This window comes from Pleurodeles waltl, chromosome 8 (genome assembly GCF_031143425.1).
Source record: "Pleurodeles waltl isolate 20211129_DDA chromosome 8, aPleWal1.hap1.20221129, whole genome shotgun sequence".
NCBI lineage: Eukaryota > Metazoa > Chordata > Amphibia > Caudata > Salamandridae > Pleurodeles > Pleurodeles waltl.
In genome coordinates this window covers 463820959-463843137 of record NC_090447.1, presented here as the reverse complement: position 1 = coordinate 463843137, position 22179 = coordinate 463820959, and the positions used below count along the sequence as shown (strand labels likewise).

The 22179-nt window shown below is 42.1% G+C and overlaps 1 protein-coding gene across 1 annotated transcript in view; it reads right to left on the bottom strand.

The window, feature by feature from the left end:
• IL1R2 (interleukin 1 receptor type 2) overlaps positions 1–22179 on the bottom strand; it is a 76248-nt gene that overhangs the window by 39439 nt on the left and 14630 nt on the right. Inside the window, exons 4-6 of the mRNA XM_069204427.1 lie at positions 20553–20733; positions 9714–9888; positions 1999–2064 (exon numbers count right to left, since the gene is read on the bottom strand). Of these exons, the coding sequence (XP_069060528.1) occupies positions 1999–2064; positions 9714–9888; positions 20553–20733 (422 nt within the window). The remainder of the gene's footprint in view (positions 1–1998; positions 2065–9713; positions 9889–20552; positions 20734–22179) is intronic.

Genomic DNA, 22179 nt, shown 5'->3' with positions numbered 1-22179 from the left:
CTACCTTGCAACATTTAAGAACTTTCTGGTAGCAAAATATGTCTCTGCAAAAAGAAAAAAAATAGCACAAAAGGGAAAAGGGTAAATACATAAGCTGTCACCATAGAAGCTTCTAAGAAGAAAAAAGCTCTAATAAAAGTTGCCAACAACTACATCAACCCAAATCTCAGCATTACATTGGTGCATTCAATGTATAAATGCTTTAATATTATATAATAATACACAGTAATAATTAAAAGCAACAGAAATCACACCAAAGCCAACAAACAACCATTCTAAACTCTGTCAAAACCATGCCACACTGCACCCTAAATGGGTAACATACAAAACAATTACCATCTCAAAGTTAAATGACATCTTCACTTCCCACCACGAGGTTACGACTTAAGATAACAACATCATTCGGTTCCCCACTCTGATGTCTCTCTAAGTAAAAATATTGACCCCCCCCCCATACCTAACATAATCAATGACTCTATAATGCATGGCATCTTGTCTGATGTATTCAAACAGGAGAGCACGTCACTCCAGAAAAAATCTAGTATTGACCTGAACATCTTCCCTCTCTTCACACCCATCATCCACCTCCAGTTTCTTTGGACGGTAATTGAGAAATCAGGGGGCAGCTAACTCCGAAAGTAAATCTATCTAATTGATCATTTACTAGTCTACCGGTCAATTTTCAGGCCACATTTCAGCACTGAAACAGGAACCATCTATGTTGTGGATGATGCCAATCCCATCATCTGGTTCCGTTGGATTGCTCTACAGATTTCGAAGCTATCAGTCTTTTAGCCCTCAAAAATATCCTTTTGACCATTATGGGGTCCAAAGCCACTGTACAACAGCAGTTTGCTTCTCAACTCACTCACTGCCACAAATTTTAACAGATGGATCAGATCTCAGTGGCTTTCAGGACCAGCATTCTTCTCCAAATCACAACCATGTCATTAGTAATAGTAAAGTGAACTGAAAACACCTTGTTATTTAGTCATAGATGTCCACCATCTAAATTAATGACTCATGCTCATCAAAACATAGATGTCCAGGGCCTACTTCAAGCTCAGGTCAAAAAATGAAATCTAACTTAAGCGTGAACTGCAGCAGATAAGGTCTATTGCAGAACTGGCTCAGAAACATTTGTCTGAAAGGACTCCAACCCAAACTCTCCAATACCGCAAACCACTCTGCTTCATTGTCAATGGTGACCTTTCCTCCCTCATAAACTAACATCACCAAGTAGAGCCAGACAGCCTGGAATCACCCTTCCTCATGTGATTAGACTTCAAAGCAACGTCCAAGGAATAATACTTTTCCATTTAGACCAGGGCAATACCCCACTTACGAGTATTCACTATTTAACCACATCTCTGCTAAGAAGCATTGTGTCCACCAATGCTTCTCTCATCAAAAGGTTCAAAAAAATCATTCATATCACCTCTACATCGAAGAGTCTACATTGGCGGCCACTGCAAGCCCATACCATCTTCAAGACGTATGCCTTATACACAACCACCTACCTCGTGGAAGGAAAAAATAACCACTCGAGGGCATTATCACAACACAAAAAGCCGTCATAAGCATAGAGGTCAAGACGTCTAGAGAAAAAATGTACAAGTGGCAAGCCGTTTTAATCTGCGTGTTAGGATTTTGGAATAACACCTCGGTTTGGCCTTTAGATAAGAACTAAAATATCACAATTCAAGGATCACTTTATCCATTACTTCTTTGGTCGCCAGGTCCTCCAGCCTGTGCCCTAAATGTGAAGAAATGCTGCCCTCTTTCAACCACCCCGCACTTTATACTCAATCTAATAGGTGCACAGTTCAAGATAGTCCAGCAGACATATAGCAGCCTCATTCTTCCAAGCGAGGTGTGCACTATATAAATATCACTATGAACATATGCATACATATAACAATATTCCATTTTTTGCAAGACGATATGCTAGTAACGGCTAGCGCCTACATGAGCAGTTCAAATAATTCCATGCCTTACCAACAGCTGCTGCTATTGCCTTCCGATCTGGATAGACAATTATTGGATGGCTCTTCTTCTCTTGCTCTGGCCAGGGATAAATAGAAAAAGGGATGTTTATCCAAGAGGAACGTCAAATATGATAGAACACCAAAAGATTTTTAAAACTAAGAAATATAAAAAAGTCCAATAAACTTCGGCTGCCTGTTTTAGATCACACCAAAAATAGGACAATATTGACCATGTATACACCAGTTTAATAACAATTACCTTTTTACATGTTATAATTTACATTAGAAGTTGCATTGAAAGTTGCATACAAGGTGAAGTGCCACAGCTATACAAAATACCACAAGGTGACCCACATGGTCTTGAAAAACAGGTTATCAGCTTGTGAGTCAAGCACAAAGGTGAGTTTCTTGACTATCATGGGATAGAAGACTTATGAGAAAAGGGACGAGCTACACAACAAATAAGGTAGAAACAAAGAAACAAGAAGAAAACAATAGATTATTGAAGGAAAAACCTGGAAAACCAAGTTGTCACTACAAGGAAAAGTGGTTGGGAAATTAGAAAAGTACAAAAAATTGACAAGTTACAGTCAAAAAGGTGGTTGCAAATATTGGCACTTTCTGTGGGTGCCGTCATAGTGTTCTGTTTTTGTGTCAGTTTGAGAGTCTTGATACAGTCAACATCACAAAGCATGAGAACTGAGAATGGATTCTTCACAGGTCGTTCAAAATAAAGAAATGTTTGATGGGCATAATTTTGCATGGATTATATATAATTCTGTAAAATAGCCAGTCTTTGACATTAGAAAACAACCCTCTGTTGTGTGATAGAATTCTCCAATCTCTCCATCTTGTCTCGCACATGGGCCCTGGCACCGTTTTCTGAACATCTTTTGCCTTCTATTTTTTTTAAAGCTTTAGCAAAGCCAATAGCTTTGGCTTTTTATATATTTTCTATTAAACATTTTATCAGCACGATTTGTATCTGTGTTCAGAGCAGCCAGGCACATAACAAACACAAACTATTTTACATCATGACATTTACGGTCAGTAATCATTATTTTGTCTAATCTTTCATTTCATGATTTTTTTTCAGTCATGTTCCAGAGTTTTCCCTTCTGCCGGCATTGTTACCTTAACATACTTTACGACTAACGGAGTTATGCTCTTTCTAGCGAGACCTAAAAGAAGGGCATTTGAAGGTAAGGGTGGTACAGTGGCACCCTCTAGCCTCTTTTATGCGAGTCTTACAATTATAATGTCACTTTGCATATTTATAAAAACTGTTTATGATTAAGCTACGGAAGCCTTAAAGATACAGCATTTTTTTTTTTTTTTTTTACAAACGAGCGCATGGGATTTTGGCGTAAATAAGGCTGTTCTGGCTCCCTTATGCTCCCCCTTGGGTCCCTTGCCCCCTTTCCCCGTGCAACCCCTCTCTTCCACGTGTGACGTGTATCCCTGCCCCCAAATCTCTTTGTCTCGTTCAGTTTTTTTTTCTTTTTTAATTGTGTTGTCCCTGTCTGGTATCTGATCTTCTGCCCCTTTTTTAACACAAAGTTCCACCAATCCCGTCTCCCTTTCTCCTTATTATTATTATGTATTTATTTAGGAGCCTGGTGTGGTACCTTTCCCTCCCTCCTTACACTTCCTGGGCCCTTGCACTTGTGCTCCACACCAGAATCCATCATTTAAAATTATTTTGCTTTCCTTTCCATCAATTAGAATGTTAGTCTGTACGACAATTCATTAGTTATTTTGTTAGATGAAATGATACGAGTTAACTTGTTTAGTCAACATAAGGCAGAAATCCCTGATGGAAGTAAACATCTGTGCCACCTCGCCCACTTCCTTCTTGAACAGGAATCCCCACGGGATGAAAATTAGCGGTGTTCACTAGAAATATACTGTAAAAATTAAAATGGAACTTCACAACTTTCCTCCAGTAAATCTATATCACCTATGTTAGTGTATATCATATGTTCAGTCTTTACAAGATGTAGCCAAAGAAAAGTGTGAGTACCAGTAATGGTAAACTTCAGACGTGTAAGGAAAAATGTGCATTTCACTGATTCCATATTCTATTCTATCTTAACTTTAATCGGCTGTTAAAATAAACCTTTTTCGAAGCAGCCTTATCTGGTTATTACAAACAGTAATAACGGCGTAAGTTGTGTATGTTTTGAAAAGCCTGTCCGTGAGCTATATTGTAGCTCATGTCTCTATTTACAACTGTAAATCTTGTGTGTGGCCAAACTACCTCCTGCTCTTCTTCTATATTACAAATGCCCTTGCTGTTGTCCATTCTCCACTCCAGCCGGCTCAACACATCTTTCCTCTCTGCTGTCACTGATGGCCAGTGCTTAATTTGTGAACAAAAACGTGCCGGTGCCCAAAGAAGTCCTTTAAAACACGCGGCTGCAATTAAATGTGCAAACACAGAATACTGAGGCAGCATAATCCTAAAGCCATCTCGGGACTCTTCAATCCATTTACAGCCACTCCCTGCCCCTTCAGTTCACTTTTGCAGTTTTCTACTTTCTCTCATTGTGACGCTTTTACGTTTTTCACTTCCTCCGTCTTCCCCAAAAGTGTATTTTGCTCGCACCAAATGCCTGAGGCAGAAGAATAAGCACCGGTCCTCAAAAATAAGTGCCGGTGATCAGCACCGGCAACAACAAGCACAAATTAAGCACTGCTGAAACCCATTCTGTTCTGCCTGTGGTGGTGCTCGGATTCTCCTCCGTTCACTCTGAGTCTGCTCCTCGCATGGCCAAGGTGTTCCCTCATCCTTTCTCCTCCTCCATGGTTTCCCTCCCTATCTCACTTCTTCTCCAGGGCTGCCCTTTATGCTACAACACTGCTCCCACAATCCTCCTCGGCTACTGCTACCATGGATAACTGATGCTCTACTCACCCTTACAATAGTTACACAAGAGTGAACCCACAGCCTCCAATCTCTAATCTACAACTTCATGTCCAAAATAAACATCTTTTCTCAAATTTAGCATATTTCGGCAGTTTAATACCATCAGTAGAATCTATTTATGATAATCAGGCTCTTACCGTAGCATTGGCCATGGAGGGAAGATATACAGAGAGAGCCTGATTTAGAGAAGGATGGCGGTGTATAATCCTCAGTGGTAACATAACGTCATCGCTAAATGGAATTTAAATATCTGGAAAACGTGGTCACATAATTTCATTCATAACTGCAATTTAATCCTTTTAAAAACGGTGATAATAAAATTTCATTCTAAAGTAAAATGGAATCTTCTGAAAAACAGTGGTAGCATAATGCCATTCATAATCTCTGAAAAACAGTAGTAACTTTATTTCCCGGACAGGACAACCCAATCAGACCTTGCTCCAAGTAAGGCTGAAACCTTTTTAATGTGTGCGAAAAGATTTCTTCAAAGTTCTTTTTTCAGAATTAAACTTAGCCACATATTACATTATACAACACATAATACGTGCTGCGAATTATATTGTAGCTAATCCTATGAACATTTTTCCAGTTGCACGTGTTTTAAAAGTCCTTTTGCAATAAATGGGAGTTTATTTTACTTATTCATAATTCGGAAATATGTCCCCTACAATAAGATTTTCCGCCGATATATTTGGAGCTTTCCAACAGACTTTGTGCATGAATCCGACAATTGTCTGCCTTTCCTGTTTTGCCCACCTGGAGGAGATAGTGCTCCATTTATTAAACAGATCGCTGCATGTATTGTGTAAAACTGACATAATACTATTTAGGTATGTCTTTTAAGTGAGAACTGCGTACCTGCTACATTAATACCAAATGCGGAAAAAAAACTGTCTGCACAAATGTTACTTCACTAAATGATTAGGTCACCTAACCATTCTAATATCACTCAGCTATGAACCTATGGTTTTTATAGAAAAAAAAATTGTCTCGTCTACGCAGCTATTGTTCAGTGGGCTTACAACCCATCCACAGCGTACCACTGATTGTTTTCATAGTCACTGACATTCGAAATCTTTGGATTCCTTAGCTCCTGTAGGTTTCCATTCCTTTCTTGTGTTAGCTTACATTTGTTATTCCTCATCTTTTTGCAACACACTACTATTTTTATGCTATAAGCGTTCCTGGGTTATTCCTGGACGTGGAATGTGCTTTCCTACTTTTCGGCTTCTTATTTATGTTGATTCACCCTTTCTGCCATCTCTCGTGATGCTATAGTTACTTAGACCCACAATTGTAATACTCTATGCCATTCTACTCCATGATACTTCGTCCTACACCACTCCACTCTAAGCCACTCAACACCACTCTGCTTTATGCCGCTATACTCTATGCCACTCCACTCCACCGTATTTGACCACTCCAATCTATGCCACTCTACTCTATGTCACTCTATGCCACTTTATTCTATGCCACACCACACCACTCTACTCTACATAACTCTACTCTATGCTAGTCAACTCTACCTTACACCAATCCACTCCACTCCATGCCACTCTATTGTACGCCACTCCATCCCCCATTCTACTATACACCATTCCATGCTACTCCACTGTATGCCTCTTCAAGCCACTCTTCTCCAGTCTACACTATGCCACTCCTCTCTATTCCCACTACTCCACACCACTCAAAGTCACTCCACTCTTTGCCATTGTACCCTATGCCACTCTGTTCCACTGTAAGGCACTCTATTCCAGCCTATGCCACTCCACTCTACTCTATGCCACTCTACTCTCTGCCACTCCACGTCCTGCCACTCCAATCCACTCCAAACAATGCCACTTTATGGCATTCTACACCACGCTCATCTCTGTCAATGTACTCTACATCACTCATCGCTACTCCACTCCACTCGACACCTCTCCACTCTACTCCATGCCACTCTACGGCCCTCAACTCTAATATTCACCAATCCACACCACTCTACTCTAAGCCACTCTACTGTATACCTGCCTGCTCCATGGCACAACACTCTACTGCACTCTACACCACTCCACTCTACTCTATGCCACTTTACTCTATGCACTCAACTCTACGACATTGTGCACCACTCTGATCTATGTCACTCTACTTTACTCAATGCTACTCCATTCCCCTCTACGTCTCCACACCACTCTACTCCACTCCCTCTATGTCACTCTACTCTACACCACGCCATTCCACTCTACTCTGTGCCACTCCACTCTACTCTGTGCACTCTACTGTATTCTGCTCCATGCCTCTCTATGCCACCCAACTCTACACCACTCCAAGCTACTCCTTTTTTGCCACTCTACTATATGCCCATGCAACACATGTGGATTTTGACACTTTCCAGATTTACAAGGTTTTGTAAACCTGGGAATGCATCAAAACCCTTTGCCACCCAAGGGGTGCCATATAAGTGACACAACGGAGAGAAATATCTTTATTTCTTCCTGTTGTTTTCTCTTTCTATGTGTGCTGCATTTTGCAGCACAAGTAGAATGAGGAAATCTTCCCTTGGGATTGTGTTTTTGCAGGAAGGTGCCCCTTCCTGCACAAAAGCAATCATCCCCACAACCAGGCACCCCTGCATCATGGCGCTAGGGTGCCTGTTCTGGCGCATGCCAGCACTTTGTGCACCAGCAAAGGGGAAAAGGACAGGTATGTGCAGTATCTGAAAGATAAGCTGCATTTCTGTGCTTTTGTTTTGACGCAGGGCAGTGCAGTGCGGTGCTGCCCGGCGCCAAAACATTGTAAATCTGGCCCTAAGTGTTTGATTACCTACCTGCCATTCCCACATAATTCACAGAATTCCCACCTTCCCCAAGAGAATGGAAGAAAACTCACCAAAGTTAGAGTTTGCAACCATGGCAGAAGAGGTTTCTGAATCAATGTCGCTCCATACTCCATTGGAAGAGCAACTATGAAGGTGAGATCTACAATAAAAACTCTGTCAGTGCCCATGTAGAATAGTAAAATCCCCAGCACCAAATGTGGTCTCTGGAAATATACCACACTGGATGGGTATATTGTCAGTGCCCGCATACTGAATCTTCCTAACATGCCTCCGTAGTTTTCTCAGCTTATAAGGGACAATAAACTTACTTCACTTGAAAGCCTACTAGTTTTTCTCTGGCGGTCTTTCGCAGGGGAATTTTGCCAGTCCTGGTTGTGGATAAGCCACTCCAGATGGGTGGCTGATTTTCTAATATTTCTGTCAGAGTTAACTCTGCATCTTGGTGCAACCAATAGTAAAGTCAGAGGAATCCCCAATATTTAAGATTTTCACTATGTAGGTGAGACATGATGGGGGAAATATATGGCCTAACTATTCTCTTTAGCTCTTGCCCAATTGTTTATTGTTTGTGAACTATTGATATGCTATTGTTTGAACTTGTAATTTGTTTTCATTGTATATCCTATATTTTGTATGCTACCACGTTCTTCTTTAAGTAAGAGAACTTCTTAATCAGCCATATAGGGCTTCATTTAGAGTTTGGAGAGAGGACTGGAAACACTCATTTCTGTAGGAAAATTTAAAGACGGAAGGCTATATGTCAACGAAATTTCCCTCCAACTTTTGGATAGTATTGTGAAGGAACTTCAGCAAGTGGATTGATTGCATTGGCTTTCCTCCACAAATGAGTGGAATTCCAATCTGTAGGGACGATTCACACAGTATTTAGGAGTATGTAAAAAGTACTCATGTAGTACACCCTCTCATATTCATAAATGCTTTTGTAAATTGGCTCTACAAATTCCGTTTTGATTGCCCCCAAAACACATACCAGCCTATTAGCAAAATTTAAAGAGTGAAAAATTGCAAAAAAGGTATCGTCCTTTCTATTTGTACTAATTGTATATGAATATTTTCTGAATATTTCCATTTAGGATTTTTGGGGGCTAGTTTGCCATGGCATTAAAGGCCTCATTACAAGCCTGGCAGTAACTAGACCACCAGACTCGTGGATGGCGGTCAGACCGCTACCAAAGCCGTGGTCCGACCGCCACATTACAACCCTGGCGGTCGCGCCACCAGGGAACCTCCAGCTCCGCCAGGATTGGAGGTCCCGGCAGTCTGGAGGTGGCAGCGATCCTAATCCACCAGCCCTTCTCTGCCAGCCATTTCATGGCGGTACCACTGCCATGAAAATGATGGCGGAGCACATACACTTGGCATGGGCAGTGCAGGGCCCCCCTGGCCAGCACCATCGAAAGGTTCATTGTCTGCTTTGCGGACAGTGAACATTGCGATTATGCTGGTGCACCCTGTGCTCTACAGCATTGCCGCCGGCTCGATTACAAGCCAGAGACAATGCTGTAGGCTGTTTCCCGCTAGACCAGCAGGCAGAAACTCAGATTTCCACCTGCTGGCCTAGTGGGAAACTCTTAATGGGGCCGGCGGGGATGTAGCCAGTATGGCTGTAATCTCCCCATCAGAGGTTTGGCGGATAGTGTAAACCATCCGCCAAACTCATAATTAGCCCCTAAGTGTGTGTGAAGTAGTACTAAAAAAGGACTATTTTGCATACTTAGGAATGCCTTTTTGAAGTTGGCCCTCACATGACTCTGACCTTGTTCACAAACCTTTCTTCTATGACTCAGTTTAATAGAAGTCACACCTAAGTCAAAAGTAAGTCACACCTAATTCAAAAGTAAGTCACGCATATACAAAGAAATTTATTGAAAGAGCCAATTACCACTGTACATCATTACTAGGCACATTACACAACATTCCATAAATTTGAAAACCATGATTATCAATTATTTACCAACAGTTTGAAGCTTAATGATCCTCGTGGCTCTGTACGTTTTCCCTGTGTGTTCAAATGTCATTTCACACGTATAATATCCTTTATCTTCCGCAGACACATCCTCAATCTGGAGATATGTTGTGCCTTCTGAATACTGGAATTTTGCACTCATATTTGGCAACACTGCATTATCCTAAAGGAAAAATAAATTCCAGTTTCAGCACACAAAGAATCATTTGAAATGTTTAACTCTCTACCTATCTTTGTATTTCTGATAACGAATATTTTTCTTTTTGTGATCATTGTAATTCCTGAACTAAAACACAAGAGCTGTACTTCTGATACTAAGAAAAATAAACTCATATGAAATAGCCAATTAAGAACTCGTATTTCATCTCATTCATCTGCCTCAGGACGTTCATTGACATAAAAAAGACCAATGGACCTGTTTCTGTTTTCATCTTTAAAAACAATTCTATAGTAGCCATTGTGTCGTATTCTTTGTTCCTCTCGGACTGTGTGACATATATATGAAGTCAGGTATTTGTGTTTTTTACTTTTGGGATGGACTGCAGGAGGGTTGCTTCGAGGGTGGCAGGGATGGCACTTATTTTGGGATTCTATAAAGAAGTTGAGGAGAGGATACTATTTAAGGTGGTGGGCCAGGCTGAGAAGGACACCATGGGCCTCATTTACAAGAAACTGGTGCATTGGAATTGATGCACCAGTTTTCTTGCACCTGCCCTGGAACCACTAATGATGCCATGGTAGCACTGTATTTATGATACATCACTCCATAGCACGTTTCCACAATTGCGTCAGAAATTCTGATGCATCTGTGGTGCAAAACCGACGCAGTACTGGACTAGTGTCAAAAGAATTATGCCACTCCAGCAAGGCAGGGGAGATCCAATATAAGAAAAAAGCCCAGCTTCATTTTAATGCCTGCTCTGAGCAGACATAAAAAAAACTAACAGTCTGAAGGTGCAGGATGGCGCAGTGAAATCTTGTAGATCTCACTGCGCCAGTTCGGCATGGCTTTTAATGGGGGAATGCCCACCTTGCATACATTATACCTGGCGCAGGTATTAACTGGTGCAAGGCTTTACAAACTGGCACAATGGTCCCATAGCGCCAGTTTCTAAATGTGGTGCAGTGTAGGGGACCGCTTGCACCACCACGGTGCCAGGGGCTTGTAATTAAGTGTAGTTGGTGGATGGCAGGAGACCATTTATATATTGTTTCCAAAGTACAACTTGTGAGAGGACCCAAGGGGAAGTGAGACCATGTTGTGCACAGCACCACAAGGCTCCTTTTCCTTTGAGCAGTTAATCTTTGGGAGCAGCTAGGTTGTGGAAGAAAGAATAACATAATGGGGCCATATACAACATAAAATTGTTCATGAATTATTGCCACTATTTGTGAAATTTGCTTCCTCAGTGTTCAAGTGATATCATTGTCAACTCACACTTCACACTTCACTTTTGTTGTCAATCTTATGCCACCTGGAGTCCCTCGATGGAAAACAATGTTATTTTTGACAACGAACCATCAGTAACTCTGTACGTAATACGATTCCTTGAAGTGAAGCCGGAGTGAAAACTTTGGGGTATGTTTACAAGAATTTGATGCATCGTCATTGATGCCTCAGATTTCTTGCACCTGCTGCAAATGCCCTAAGGGTACCATGGATGCGCTGTATTTACAATGCAGAGTTCCATGGCGCAAGTTTTCATCGATGAGTCAGAAATTCTGATGCATCTGTTGGCGTTAAATTAATGCATTGCTGGAGTTGCATCCTAAAACTCACCCAGTTCCAGCAATGTGTCAGAAAACAAAGGTGAGTCCCATTCTAAAAGCCCTGCAGCAATCCTTAAGTCTGGTTTGAGGAGGTGTAAGGATTTTGACGCAGTTAAGTCATAGAGTGACACAGTGAAAAGTTGTAAATTTCACCTCGTCAGTTCTATGTGGCTTTTTCCATGGGAACACATACCCTGCATACATTATACCTGGTGCAGGTATAATGTGACACAGGCCTCTACAAACTGACGCATTGCGGTCCAATGCATCAGTTTGTAAATATGGAGCAGTGTGGAGCACGGAGTGCGCCACCACTGCATCAAAAGAAATGTTGCATCGACGGCGCAATATCCTTGTAAAGATGCCCCTTGATATCCCCACGTCCTACCTATTCTACCCAGTAGTCTTAATTTTAAAACTAGCAAGGAAGTTAGGTTTAAAATGGCAGCTTCAAGGCAAGCTTGATGGTAGACTTTGGAGTTAGGTAACTCATGGCCCCACCAGTTCTCTGTGCCAGTGGACAGGCTCCAGAAATAAAGCCTGCCATGAACTCCACAGTGGTATTAGCTCATGTTTAAGTGAGCAACCCTGTGAGAAGGTCAGGGGGGGTTACTAATACAGATAGAAGATAATGGAAGTGCTGTACTAAGTTCTGCAGCAGATGCCTAGAATATAAGAAGGTGAAATTGCAGACAAGTTTGTGTTGATGCAGTGGGTTCCCTCCTACTGTGGTGATTAGTCATTTGGGGGCAATGCTAACTCTGCCTATAGTGACAATGATTCTGCGAAGCTATTGGCAATGAACGATTACTAACAGGTAGATGGGTCTCACTCTCTCAGCTATATGGCTGAAACTAAGTTGACTTGAATTCTTTCGGAATGAATGTCAAATCATATTGTATTAGCTATAAAGAATAATGTAGTAATGTCATATTTACCCAGAATGACAATGTTGAACTTAAATTTATATATCAATCAATCAATCAATCATTAAATTTACCCGTAAGGGTTTCAAGGCGCTGAGGTGGGGGGGGGCAGCTGCTATCGGTCGAAGAGCCATGTCTTGAGGAGTCTCCTGAAGGAGAGGAGGTCCTGGGTCTGGCGCAGGGAGGTCGGGAGGGAGTTCCAGGTCTTGGCGGCGAGGTAGGAGAAGGATCTGCCGCCGGAGGTCTTGCGTTGGATTCGGGGAACGATGGCGAGGGAGAGGTTGGCAGAGCGGAGTTGGCGGGAGGGGACGTACAAGTTGAGTCTGTTGTTCAGGTAGTCGGGTCCGGCGTTGTGTAGTGCTTTGTGCGCGTGGGTGAGAAGTTTAAAGGTGATCCTCTTGTCCACGGGGAGCCAGTGGAGGTCCTTCAGGTGGTGGGAGATGTGGCATCGGCGGGGTATGTCGAGGATCAGGCGGGCGGATGCGTTCTGGATGCGTTGGAGTCGTTGGATGTCTTTTGCTGGGATGCCTGTGTAGAGTGCGTTGCCGTAGTCAAGTCTGCTACTGACGAGGGCCTGGGTCACCATTTTTCTGGTTTCCGTCGGGATCCACTTGTAGATTCTACGGGGCATGCAGAGGGTGTTGAAGCAGGAGGAGGAGACTGCGTTGACCTGTTTGGACATGGTGAGAGCGGAGTCGAGGAGGATAAGGTCCTCTTTGCCCGTATTATGCTAACTCTTTGCAAGATGGGCAAAGACATTATTGCTAGGCAAATGGTGCACTGCATTATATATGAACAATAATGACGCATACCAGTTTTTTTTGGTGTAAACCATAATTTTGCTTATTGACATTAACATGCATTTGAATTTTATAGGACACAGACCGTTGGATTCAAATTTTATTTTAGGTCTGCTTTACATGACCTATGTGTTACCCCATTATGGGAAACAATTTGCAATACTCCATGCTCGAATACATATCAACTAACTCAATATGAATATATTCATAACAAACTGCATTTCCAAAAAAGCTCAATTTAAACACAAGGAATTAGTAAGAATTGCTATTCAACTTTAAAAAATATATTTCTTCCCTGTGACGACTATTTGTGGTCAATGTGCTAAATGGTTGTTTCTGAAATTGATCCCTGCTGTTCTACCCCACTCTCATCCATCCCTGTCTTCACTTTCACCTGCCTGTCCTTCCATATTCTCAAGAAGGCAAGGAAATTACTGATTTACCTCAAAGCTTCTCACTTTGTAAAATCTTGGCAGATCATTTGACATATTTACCGCAGGAACCACCTCTCCTCGAGTAGCAATTCTACTAAGGAAGGAGGGGGGGAAAGTTCATTGAAATACATTGTTCAGTCTTGGGACTAAAGGACCCTCTCATGATAAGCCTGATGGATGTCACCGGTAACTCTCTAAATATGAGTTATTTTAGGGCTAGCTGAACAAAAGTTTATATTAGTGGCACCTGCATAATCTGTGACCTGTGGCTTCCACATTTTCTCTGGTGCACTTCTAATCCCTATCTTTTCAATCTCCTTCTTCCAACTCCTCACTGCTGCTTTAGAGCCTGATTTATATGTTAGGGATAAATATACTCTTTTTCAACTAGGTATCCTTACTGCCAACATAAGGCTGCCTACTCGATTTAAATGCTAACTAACCATTGGCATGGCTATGGCAGTGACTACTCCACCGCCATAGCCAAACCTCTCCAACAGCCCAACAGAGTAAGGGCAGAGGGAGAAATGGCTACGTCTGCTGTAGGAAAGTGCCCCTTTTTGACATGGTCACCCCCACTTTTTGCCTGGTACATGATGCAATTTTGACTGAAAGTACATTGGGTTCCTTCTATCCAGGTCCCCAGTGCCAGATTCTTTCCCAAAAACTGTGCAATTGTTCCCCACTTGGCAATACCTTTGCCCCCTGTAAGTCTCTAGTAAATGGTATCCCTGGTACCTAGAGCATGGGTACCAAAGATATTGTGCCACCCTCAGGGACCCCTCATCTAACACATGCAGACTACCAATGCAGGCTGCATGTCTTTGTGCAGCTAAAAGTGAAAACACGACATGACACATAGCTTGTGTGCCATGTCCCCTAACACTGCATGCAATATATGTAAGTCACCTTACAGCAGGCCATGCAGCTCTAAGGCAGGGTGCATTGTATCGCCTGTGAGGACATATCTGCATGAGCAGATATGCCCCTGCAATGTCGTTGTCGATTCTTTGACATAGTAAGTGAACAGGGAAGTAATTTTACATACATGTGCTGGACATTGGTCACTACGAGTTCCCCAGCTATATGATGGCTTCACTGAAACTGGGGATGTTTGGTATCAAACATCTCATATTAATAAACCCTCACTGATGCCAGTGATAGATTTATTAATTCATGAAACCAGAGTGAACCTTAGAGGTGCCCCATAAAAACCTACCAACTACCAGTGTGCAAGCTCACTAGATACAGCCAGCCTGCCACCACTAGACACAACTCTGACCCCCAAAGGTGAGAGCCTTTGCTCTTGGGCAGTCAGAAACAAAATCAGACCGGCACTGGGATAGGTGTTTATACACCCCACCCAACAGGATGACCTGCCAATCTGTATTCCGAGGTGGGGGGCTTCAAAAAAGCCCACCACCCCGATATGCAGATCTGGCTTCACTCAAAGGAGAGATACCGACCCCCCTTCCCCAGGGCCCATTTGGCACCTGGACAGGTGGGACATTTAGTATTCAGAGAGGTGTGTCTACCCATCAGGTCAATCCCACCCCTAAGGTGTGCTGCCTGATGTGGACACAACAGTTAGAAATCTGCCATCTTAGTGTTGGTAGAGTTAGGATCTCTGGGACAGGGTTATACCCACTTCCCACAGGAAGTGGTCATATAGAGGGTGTAGTGACCCGAGGAGTAAGTAGCCCATTGGCTACTTCTCCACACTCCCCAAAATGCCCCTGGCACTAGGAAATTAGATTCCTGCTGGCCTATGAAGAAGGACACTCAAAAGCCCAAGGAAGGAAGCACCTGACTTGGCCCCAGCCCTGCTGGCCTGTCTGCTGTTTCCACCGATTTGCGCCAAAGTAGCCTCGTCCTGTAAGCTGCTGCTCCTCCAAAAGCCTGGGAGGACTGCCTGTTTCAACAAAGACCCAGGAACTCCTGTGGAGCAGCGCAGTTGTTTCCCTGCTTCTTGCAGGCACCCCAAGAGACCTGAAAGGACTCCAGGCCTCAAAAACCTGACAACGGAAAGCACCACTGCACCCCTGCCACCTAGCCCGAGCTGAAGTGGGTCAACTGTGCCAACATGGTCCCCCAGCCCCCCAGAGACAAAGCCCACCTTGGATTTACCCACACCCCCTGCAGCCTCTGCCCGCAGGCCCCATCAACCACAAGTCTTCCCGGTGGAGAAAACTCAGCACCTTAGGACACCTCTGCACCCGTCTTCCCTGGCCCATGGAGAAGAGGACCAAAGGTGTCCTTTCATCCTGAGCATCTCAAAGCTTGAACCCACCTGTTGGTTCTCCTTGACTGGACTTCCTGTCCAAATCTGCACCCTCTTTTCCACTGGACGATGCCCATTGACTAACATTGTACACCCGAACCTGTAAAACCCCTATGCATCCGGCCAACCCAGTGCTGCCTTGTGTGACCGTGTTGGTGTGGTCCTGATCCTTGCCCAATAAATAAGTTAAGCCCAGGAGATTGGTCCTGTAAGTCGCTGTACTATACCTGAATGCAGTACTTCTTTTTCTCTCCGTTAAATAACATTGCTGCTTCTGAAAAATGCACTGTGTTGACTTTTGAAACCTGAAACATGAAAGTAGTTTTTTTCTAAAACGTACCTACCTGATCATATTGATTCTGGTGCCTAAATATGTATAAAAATATTTGTTATTTTAGTAAATTGTTGTGGGTTTCCTTATTGAGTCATGTGTCTCATTTATTGACTCTGTGTGTATCTGAAGATGTCTAACACTCCTCTCTGATAAGCCTAAGGCTGCTTAATCACAATGCCCCCTAAAAAGAGCACCCTGTGATTGCTAGAGCAAGCCTCTGTCCACTGGTAAGGGAACCCCTGGACTTTTTGCACAATATATATCATATTTTTTGGTATATCATATAAAGAGCCAGCTTCCTACATCCATCCACTGAATCAGCATGGTTGATACATACCTATTTCTTTACTGTCCATCAGAGCCAGGTAAACCCTGGGTATAAGGGACAATAAAACACTATTCATGCTTCTCTTGTTGTGAGACATGACTCCCATGGTGAATGGAGCATTAGATTTTTTAATTTTCAAAAAGAAAATCTCTTTTCAAGATTTTCTTTTTGAAAATAAAAAAAGAAAATTGTTTGGTGCCTGGCTGAGTCATGCTTACACAGCCCTGCACCAAACAGCGAAATGTATTGGCACATACCTCTGTGATGGTGGTTCCTACCAATTAACTATAAATGATCACCGCTTGGTGGTCATTTATAAATATGAGGCCAGTCCCTCTGCCCTGGGGATGGAGTAATTAATTTAGTCCCTCTAGCGGAACGGCAGGCCATCAGCCAAATAGTAAATGAGGCCCTTAGTCTTTCTTTTTAGCACAACAACGGCCTCAATATTCCAATGATGACTCTACAAGCACTTCATTTCTGCCAGGCACTTGGCCATTCTGCAGAACAGCACTGATCTAACATCTGCCTTACAGACAGTCAGAAAAATACCCTCAAGAATTGCAACTGCGAAATGTGAAACAAACCTGTGTTGCAGTGAAGACAGCCAAGACTGATCAAGACTGAAACTGCATTGGGGAATTGGGTATACCAGTATTACTCCTGCTATGACAGGTACCCCTTTGTAATCCTCCTCGGTGCTACATCAGGATCAGATGTCTTACCAATATGAGAAGCTAAATTCAGCCAAGAGGGAGAAGCTGCATCCAAAGGAAAAAGTCACATGTTGTAGTCAGAGGCATGAGGAAAAAAAGTCATAGCTTCATAGAAAAGGAAAATGCTTCAAGTGAATCCCTATGCCTGATCTGGTGAACGGATACTGAGTAGGATGGGCCAAATTGTTTAAAATTAAGCTGTGTGAGAGATCATGAAGGCCAAGTGATGATGAATTGATTCAACAAAAGGTAGAAAAAAGACAATCAATGCCTTATAGGGAACGGTGGAGGCAATGGTAAAAAAACATAACAGTTATTGGGGAACTTCTGCTTTAGGATGATGTGTCCAAGTTGTGGTTGTCCACTTGGCAGGATCCGAGGTAGCTGCCTATGACAAAAGTGATCTTTTTCTCCTGGATGGGATGGCTGCAGGGTCACAGTGGAGGAAGAGGCCTGTCTCTACCCACCCCATTGCAGCACGCCTGCTGTATAGAATATTACCTGCCATGTTGGAGGGGAATTTTCACCCACAGTTCTTTCTGTGACAAAGCAAGACAACTTTGGGTGAAAATGCATGCCGAGCGGACTGTCATTTCAAGGTGATACAATGTTTTGTTTTTCAGAAACAAACCCCAAAAGCATAGCTTCATTTCTGAAATACACTGAAATGTCACAGAACCAGAAGGAATTTTCTCCCTTTACTTTGAGATCTTTGTTATAATTTTCCTGCCCAGGTTTGCAGTGCCTTGCATGACAGACAGGGGAAGAAAAAAGAGAAGGCTTTCCCTATATAGGGCTTGCCTCCTGATGTTCAAACAGTGGCAGTCATGGTCTGGTGCAGATTGGTCACTGGTCAAAGCTTTTATCAATGAAGGCAGCTCCCCACTTCCAAGTGAGGTGGGTGATCTTCAAGTTTGGTAGAATAGGAGCTCAATCAATTTGTGATGATTCTGCTATTCCACCAAACTTCAAGTGAACCCAAAGTATTTTATGAGGAGTTTCAGAGAAATTTAAATGGTATATGTGCTTTCATTAAGTGCTGAAGTTTGGAGGTTTGGGACAAAACAGAGAAATAGCAGGTAAAGAGAAACTGTTCTTGTTAGCACCAGGACTATTGTTGTTGTAGTTCAAAGTACCAATAATTGCTGTTGACACCTTCATTATGTTCATTCATTGGCAACTCATTGTGAAGCAAGGTTTTGTATGTAATACAAGTTTTACAACACAGGTTAGCATGCTACAAGTTTTGAAAGCATTCTCTTCAGCATACATACACTCATTTCATTCAATACAGTCCATAGTACACTTTGGACATGTACTTGGGTGCCAGTAATTGACAAGCAGGTGTGTTTTTGTCCAACTGTCCAACTGAAATAGACAGGTTGGTGATGTCTTTTGTGTTTGTGCCCTCGACTGGATGTTGATGTAGGATCATTGAACTCTGTGAGTGTGCAACAGAATTGTGTTCTGTGTGATCTAGAGCACTATAATCAATAATAGGCATGACCACGTGATGCAAATGTTTGTGCTTATTTGCTAACTTCAATGTTTATGCAAGATACTTGAGTTGGTTTATGTGGTTTTATGCAAGATATGCCTTAACAATGGAGTGTACAAATTTTATAGCTCAGCTGAATATGCAGTGAAGACTGCAAAGAGCTGTTGTTCATTGTGAAAATAGAGGGTGTATTCTCAAAAGCTGACTTTATTGGATATTTTTCTTTAATCTTTTGTAAGAAACGTTGCTTAAAATCCCCATCATGAAATGAAATTTGGGGAAGTGCAGAGAACAGAATGCAACTCATTTTACAACAAACACAATATTCATAAAAATTGGAGTAACAATTAAAAAATGCAAGGAGTATGTAACAGTTATCCGCTGGCCATTTACACTCAAATTTAGATTTTGGGTCAATTGTTGGTACGTGCTGGAGAAAATGAAAAGACACACCAATAACACTCCACATAAGAGCAATTGAAAGGTGACTCTCCATGTCTAGGTTGTTACAACTGTAACCACGTGATCAAAAGGATCAATATTTACTCATTACAAAATTTGCCAGAAGTTTCCCATTAGCAATTATGAATTATGGAATCATGGTAACTGAAGTTCAAAGGGAGCTGTGTACCCACTGGCATTCTCATGTGGCGGAGGCTATGTCGGACAACGTTCCAGGATATTAAGTCTATGGATTAATGACCATAGATCATACATACAAAACCATGACAAGAAATCCACAGTGCCACAACATTTTAGGGAAGCAGGACATTCATGAGTAAAGTTATACTCTCAGATCTGTGAATCTGAGAAATCATCACAGGAAGTTGCAACTTTACTCAAATATTAATACAGTGTTAGGCATGGTGGATATGTAAACTACAAATATGTTACGCTAATGGACGAACTAAAGACTGAATTTCAATTGCTTTCTTCAATAATTTTGATTCAGCTTCACATAGTATAACTGGCAGAAAAGAAAGACTAAGTGTAGGTTACAGAAAGTAAAAAAAAAATTTTTTTTAAATGCGTGTTAATTAAAAATGCAAACTTTCAGTTTGGAGCACTACAGACCAAGTGGTGATAGAACATTGTACCAGATATTTATTGACAGACTATGGGTGACAGATTGATTTTTTGTTAAATGCTCCAATCCAAGTTCTTCAATTTAAATTCTACAACCCATTTTATTGAAAGAAGCACAAGAATATGCTTTTACTTTTTGTGTTACTGAGATTTGTCATTTAAATATTCTGCTACTGAAGGGACTGTGGCCCTGAAACACGTAAAGGAATATGAGTTTGAAAGATGATTATCTGAACAGAGGTGTAAATCATAGCATATCTGTTGAGTAGTGAACTCAACCTGTATATTTACAACTATATAACTGTGCGGAAATCCCCTGGGAAATAAGGAACTGAGCAGACTAAGATAATGTGAGAGTTTAGAAAGAAGATATGTCCTATTGATCCTAAGTAAGGGCGAAGAACTGTTACATGAAATATTGTGGTACCTATGAACTTTTCTAAAAGAGAAAAGATGCCTCACCATGATCAAATTATTCAGGCAGAAGTTACAGTGTCAGATGAACTTCTCCAACTGAACACATAAATGCCCCATTGGGTTATACAACATACTTTTACACATGTTCCACAGTGACAGTTGATCCAGGGCGTTTGCAGGCCAACTAGGACAATCAGCATAAACACATTCATAAAAAGCACAAAGTAAGAGTTGTACCTTGTACCACTTCAGTTTCCAGTTTGCATCCATCATGATAAAATCATTGAGGTTGGGACAAACAATTTTTCCGCTTGTTAAAGTGAAGACAGTTTGTTCATATGCAAGTTCGGATAGGGAGTCTTCTGGGCGTGTAACAACTGTTAATGCAATGACAACTTCCAAGCAGTACGATGCATTCCTGAAAGCAGAGATTGCATGCAACATGTTATATTTCTAGTTAGAGAATGAGAAAGCAAATATAGACAATGGTTATTAAATAATGTGATTTTAGACATTGTTTCATAATTGCCAGTGTAATCATGAAATAGTTTACCTAGCAAGTCTATGAATTAGGAGGCCAGGCAGAACCATTTCAAGAGAGGAGGACTGGTCTGTTCATGCTTTGAATGCTATGCAAAAGGAGAGCAACAGGAGGTAGCAGTGCTATTGATGTAGCAAAGCCAGCCAGGGCGGTCCCAGGCTGACTGGGAGCCTGTGCAGGCTCTCTCCAGCCCCGCAACTGTGTTGCTGGGCTGGAGCGAGCCCTGTGCGCATGTGTGTTTGGCCAGCCCGAGACCACCAGCCAAACACACATGCACTCTGAGGGGAGTGCACAGTGCACTCCTCCCTGCTCGTCACCCCCAATACCCCACCCCTTTCACATGGAAAGGATAATAAACAGAGTTTATTATCCTTTCCTTGTGAAATGATTTGCAGTGGTTGCTGCTGGCGGGGGGAGGACAACGCTCCTTAGCCCAAACGGAGGAGCTGCGCCGGTTGGAAAGGTATCTTCCTCTCTGCTTGCCCCTTTGAAATGGCTTACTGAGAATTAAAGATGGATGTTCTTCATAAACCCTTACAGAAGACTTGTGACCAAGCATCTGGCATGCAGATGCTTTCCCTTTTTTACCTATCTTTTGACCACCTTAGTTAGTAACTTGTTGTCTGAGATTACCTTTTTCAAATTCTTTTTGTCCTTTTGTCCTTTTTGTCTTTGCCCGCAAGTGTTCTGCCCCAATTTAGAAAATAGCAGGGTTTTCCCTGTGCTCAGCTAAACTAAACTTTGATAATTTGAATTGCATTAATGCTTATCAAAACTGAGCAACATTTATTTTCTGTATCTCAGATTATCTTGTTGATGTTTTGCATTGTCCTTGTTGAATGCTTAGTTTTATTAATGCTAGTTTGTTTGAACTTATTATGTCACCTTGGGCAACTCCTGGTAATTCTGTATCTTTATGACTTTGTTTTGTGAGATGTCTACATGACTGTGAACTGAAAGTTGTAATAAATCCCTTAACTTTATTCCTGACTGGAGTTTTCCTTGTATGGCCACATTGGTCATTCTGTATAACTTAATTGGTTTTGTATTGAAATTGTGTTGTATGGTTCTACCACATCTTATTCAGGGTCCAAAGATCAATTGACCTTGTTGGCAATTGATTCCTGTGAAGGAAGACAATGCTCCATCAAATCTCATAGCAGAGAAATAGATTGTCCCACAAGAGGAGAGAACCATTCAAGTACTTCTCCGTCCCCTTTTGGATCTCAAGATAAGTACTAACAAGACTGGGGAGATGCGCTGGGTCCTAGACGGATCTTTACTGACACAGGAAGGGTAGGTTTCAAATATGCGGCAGATATT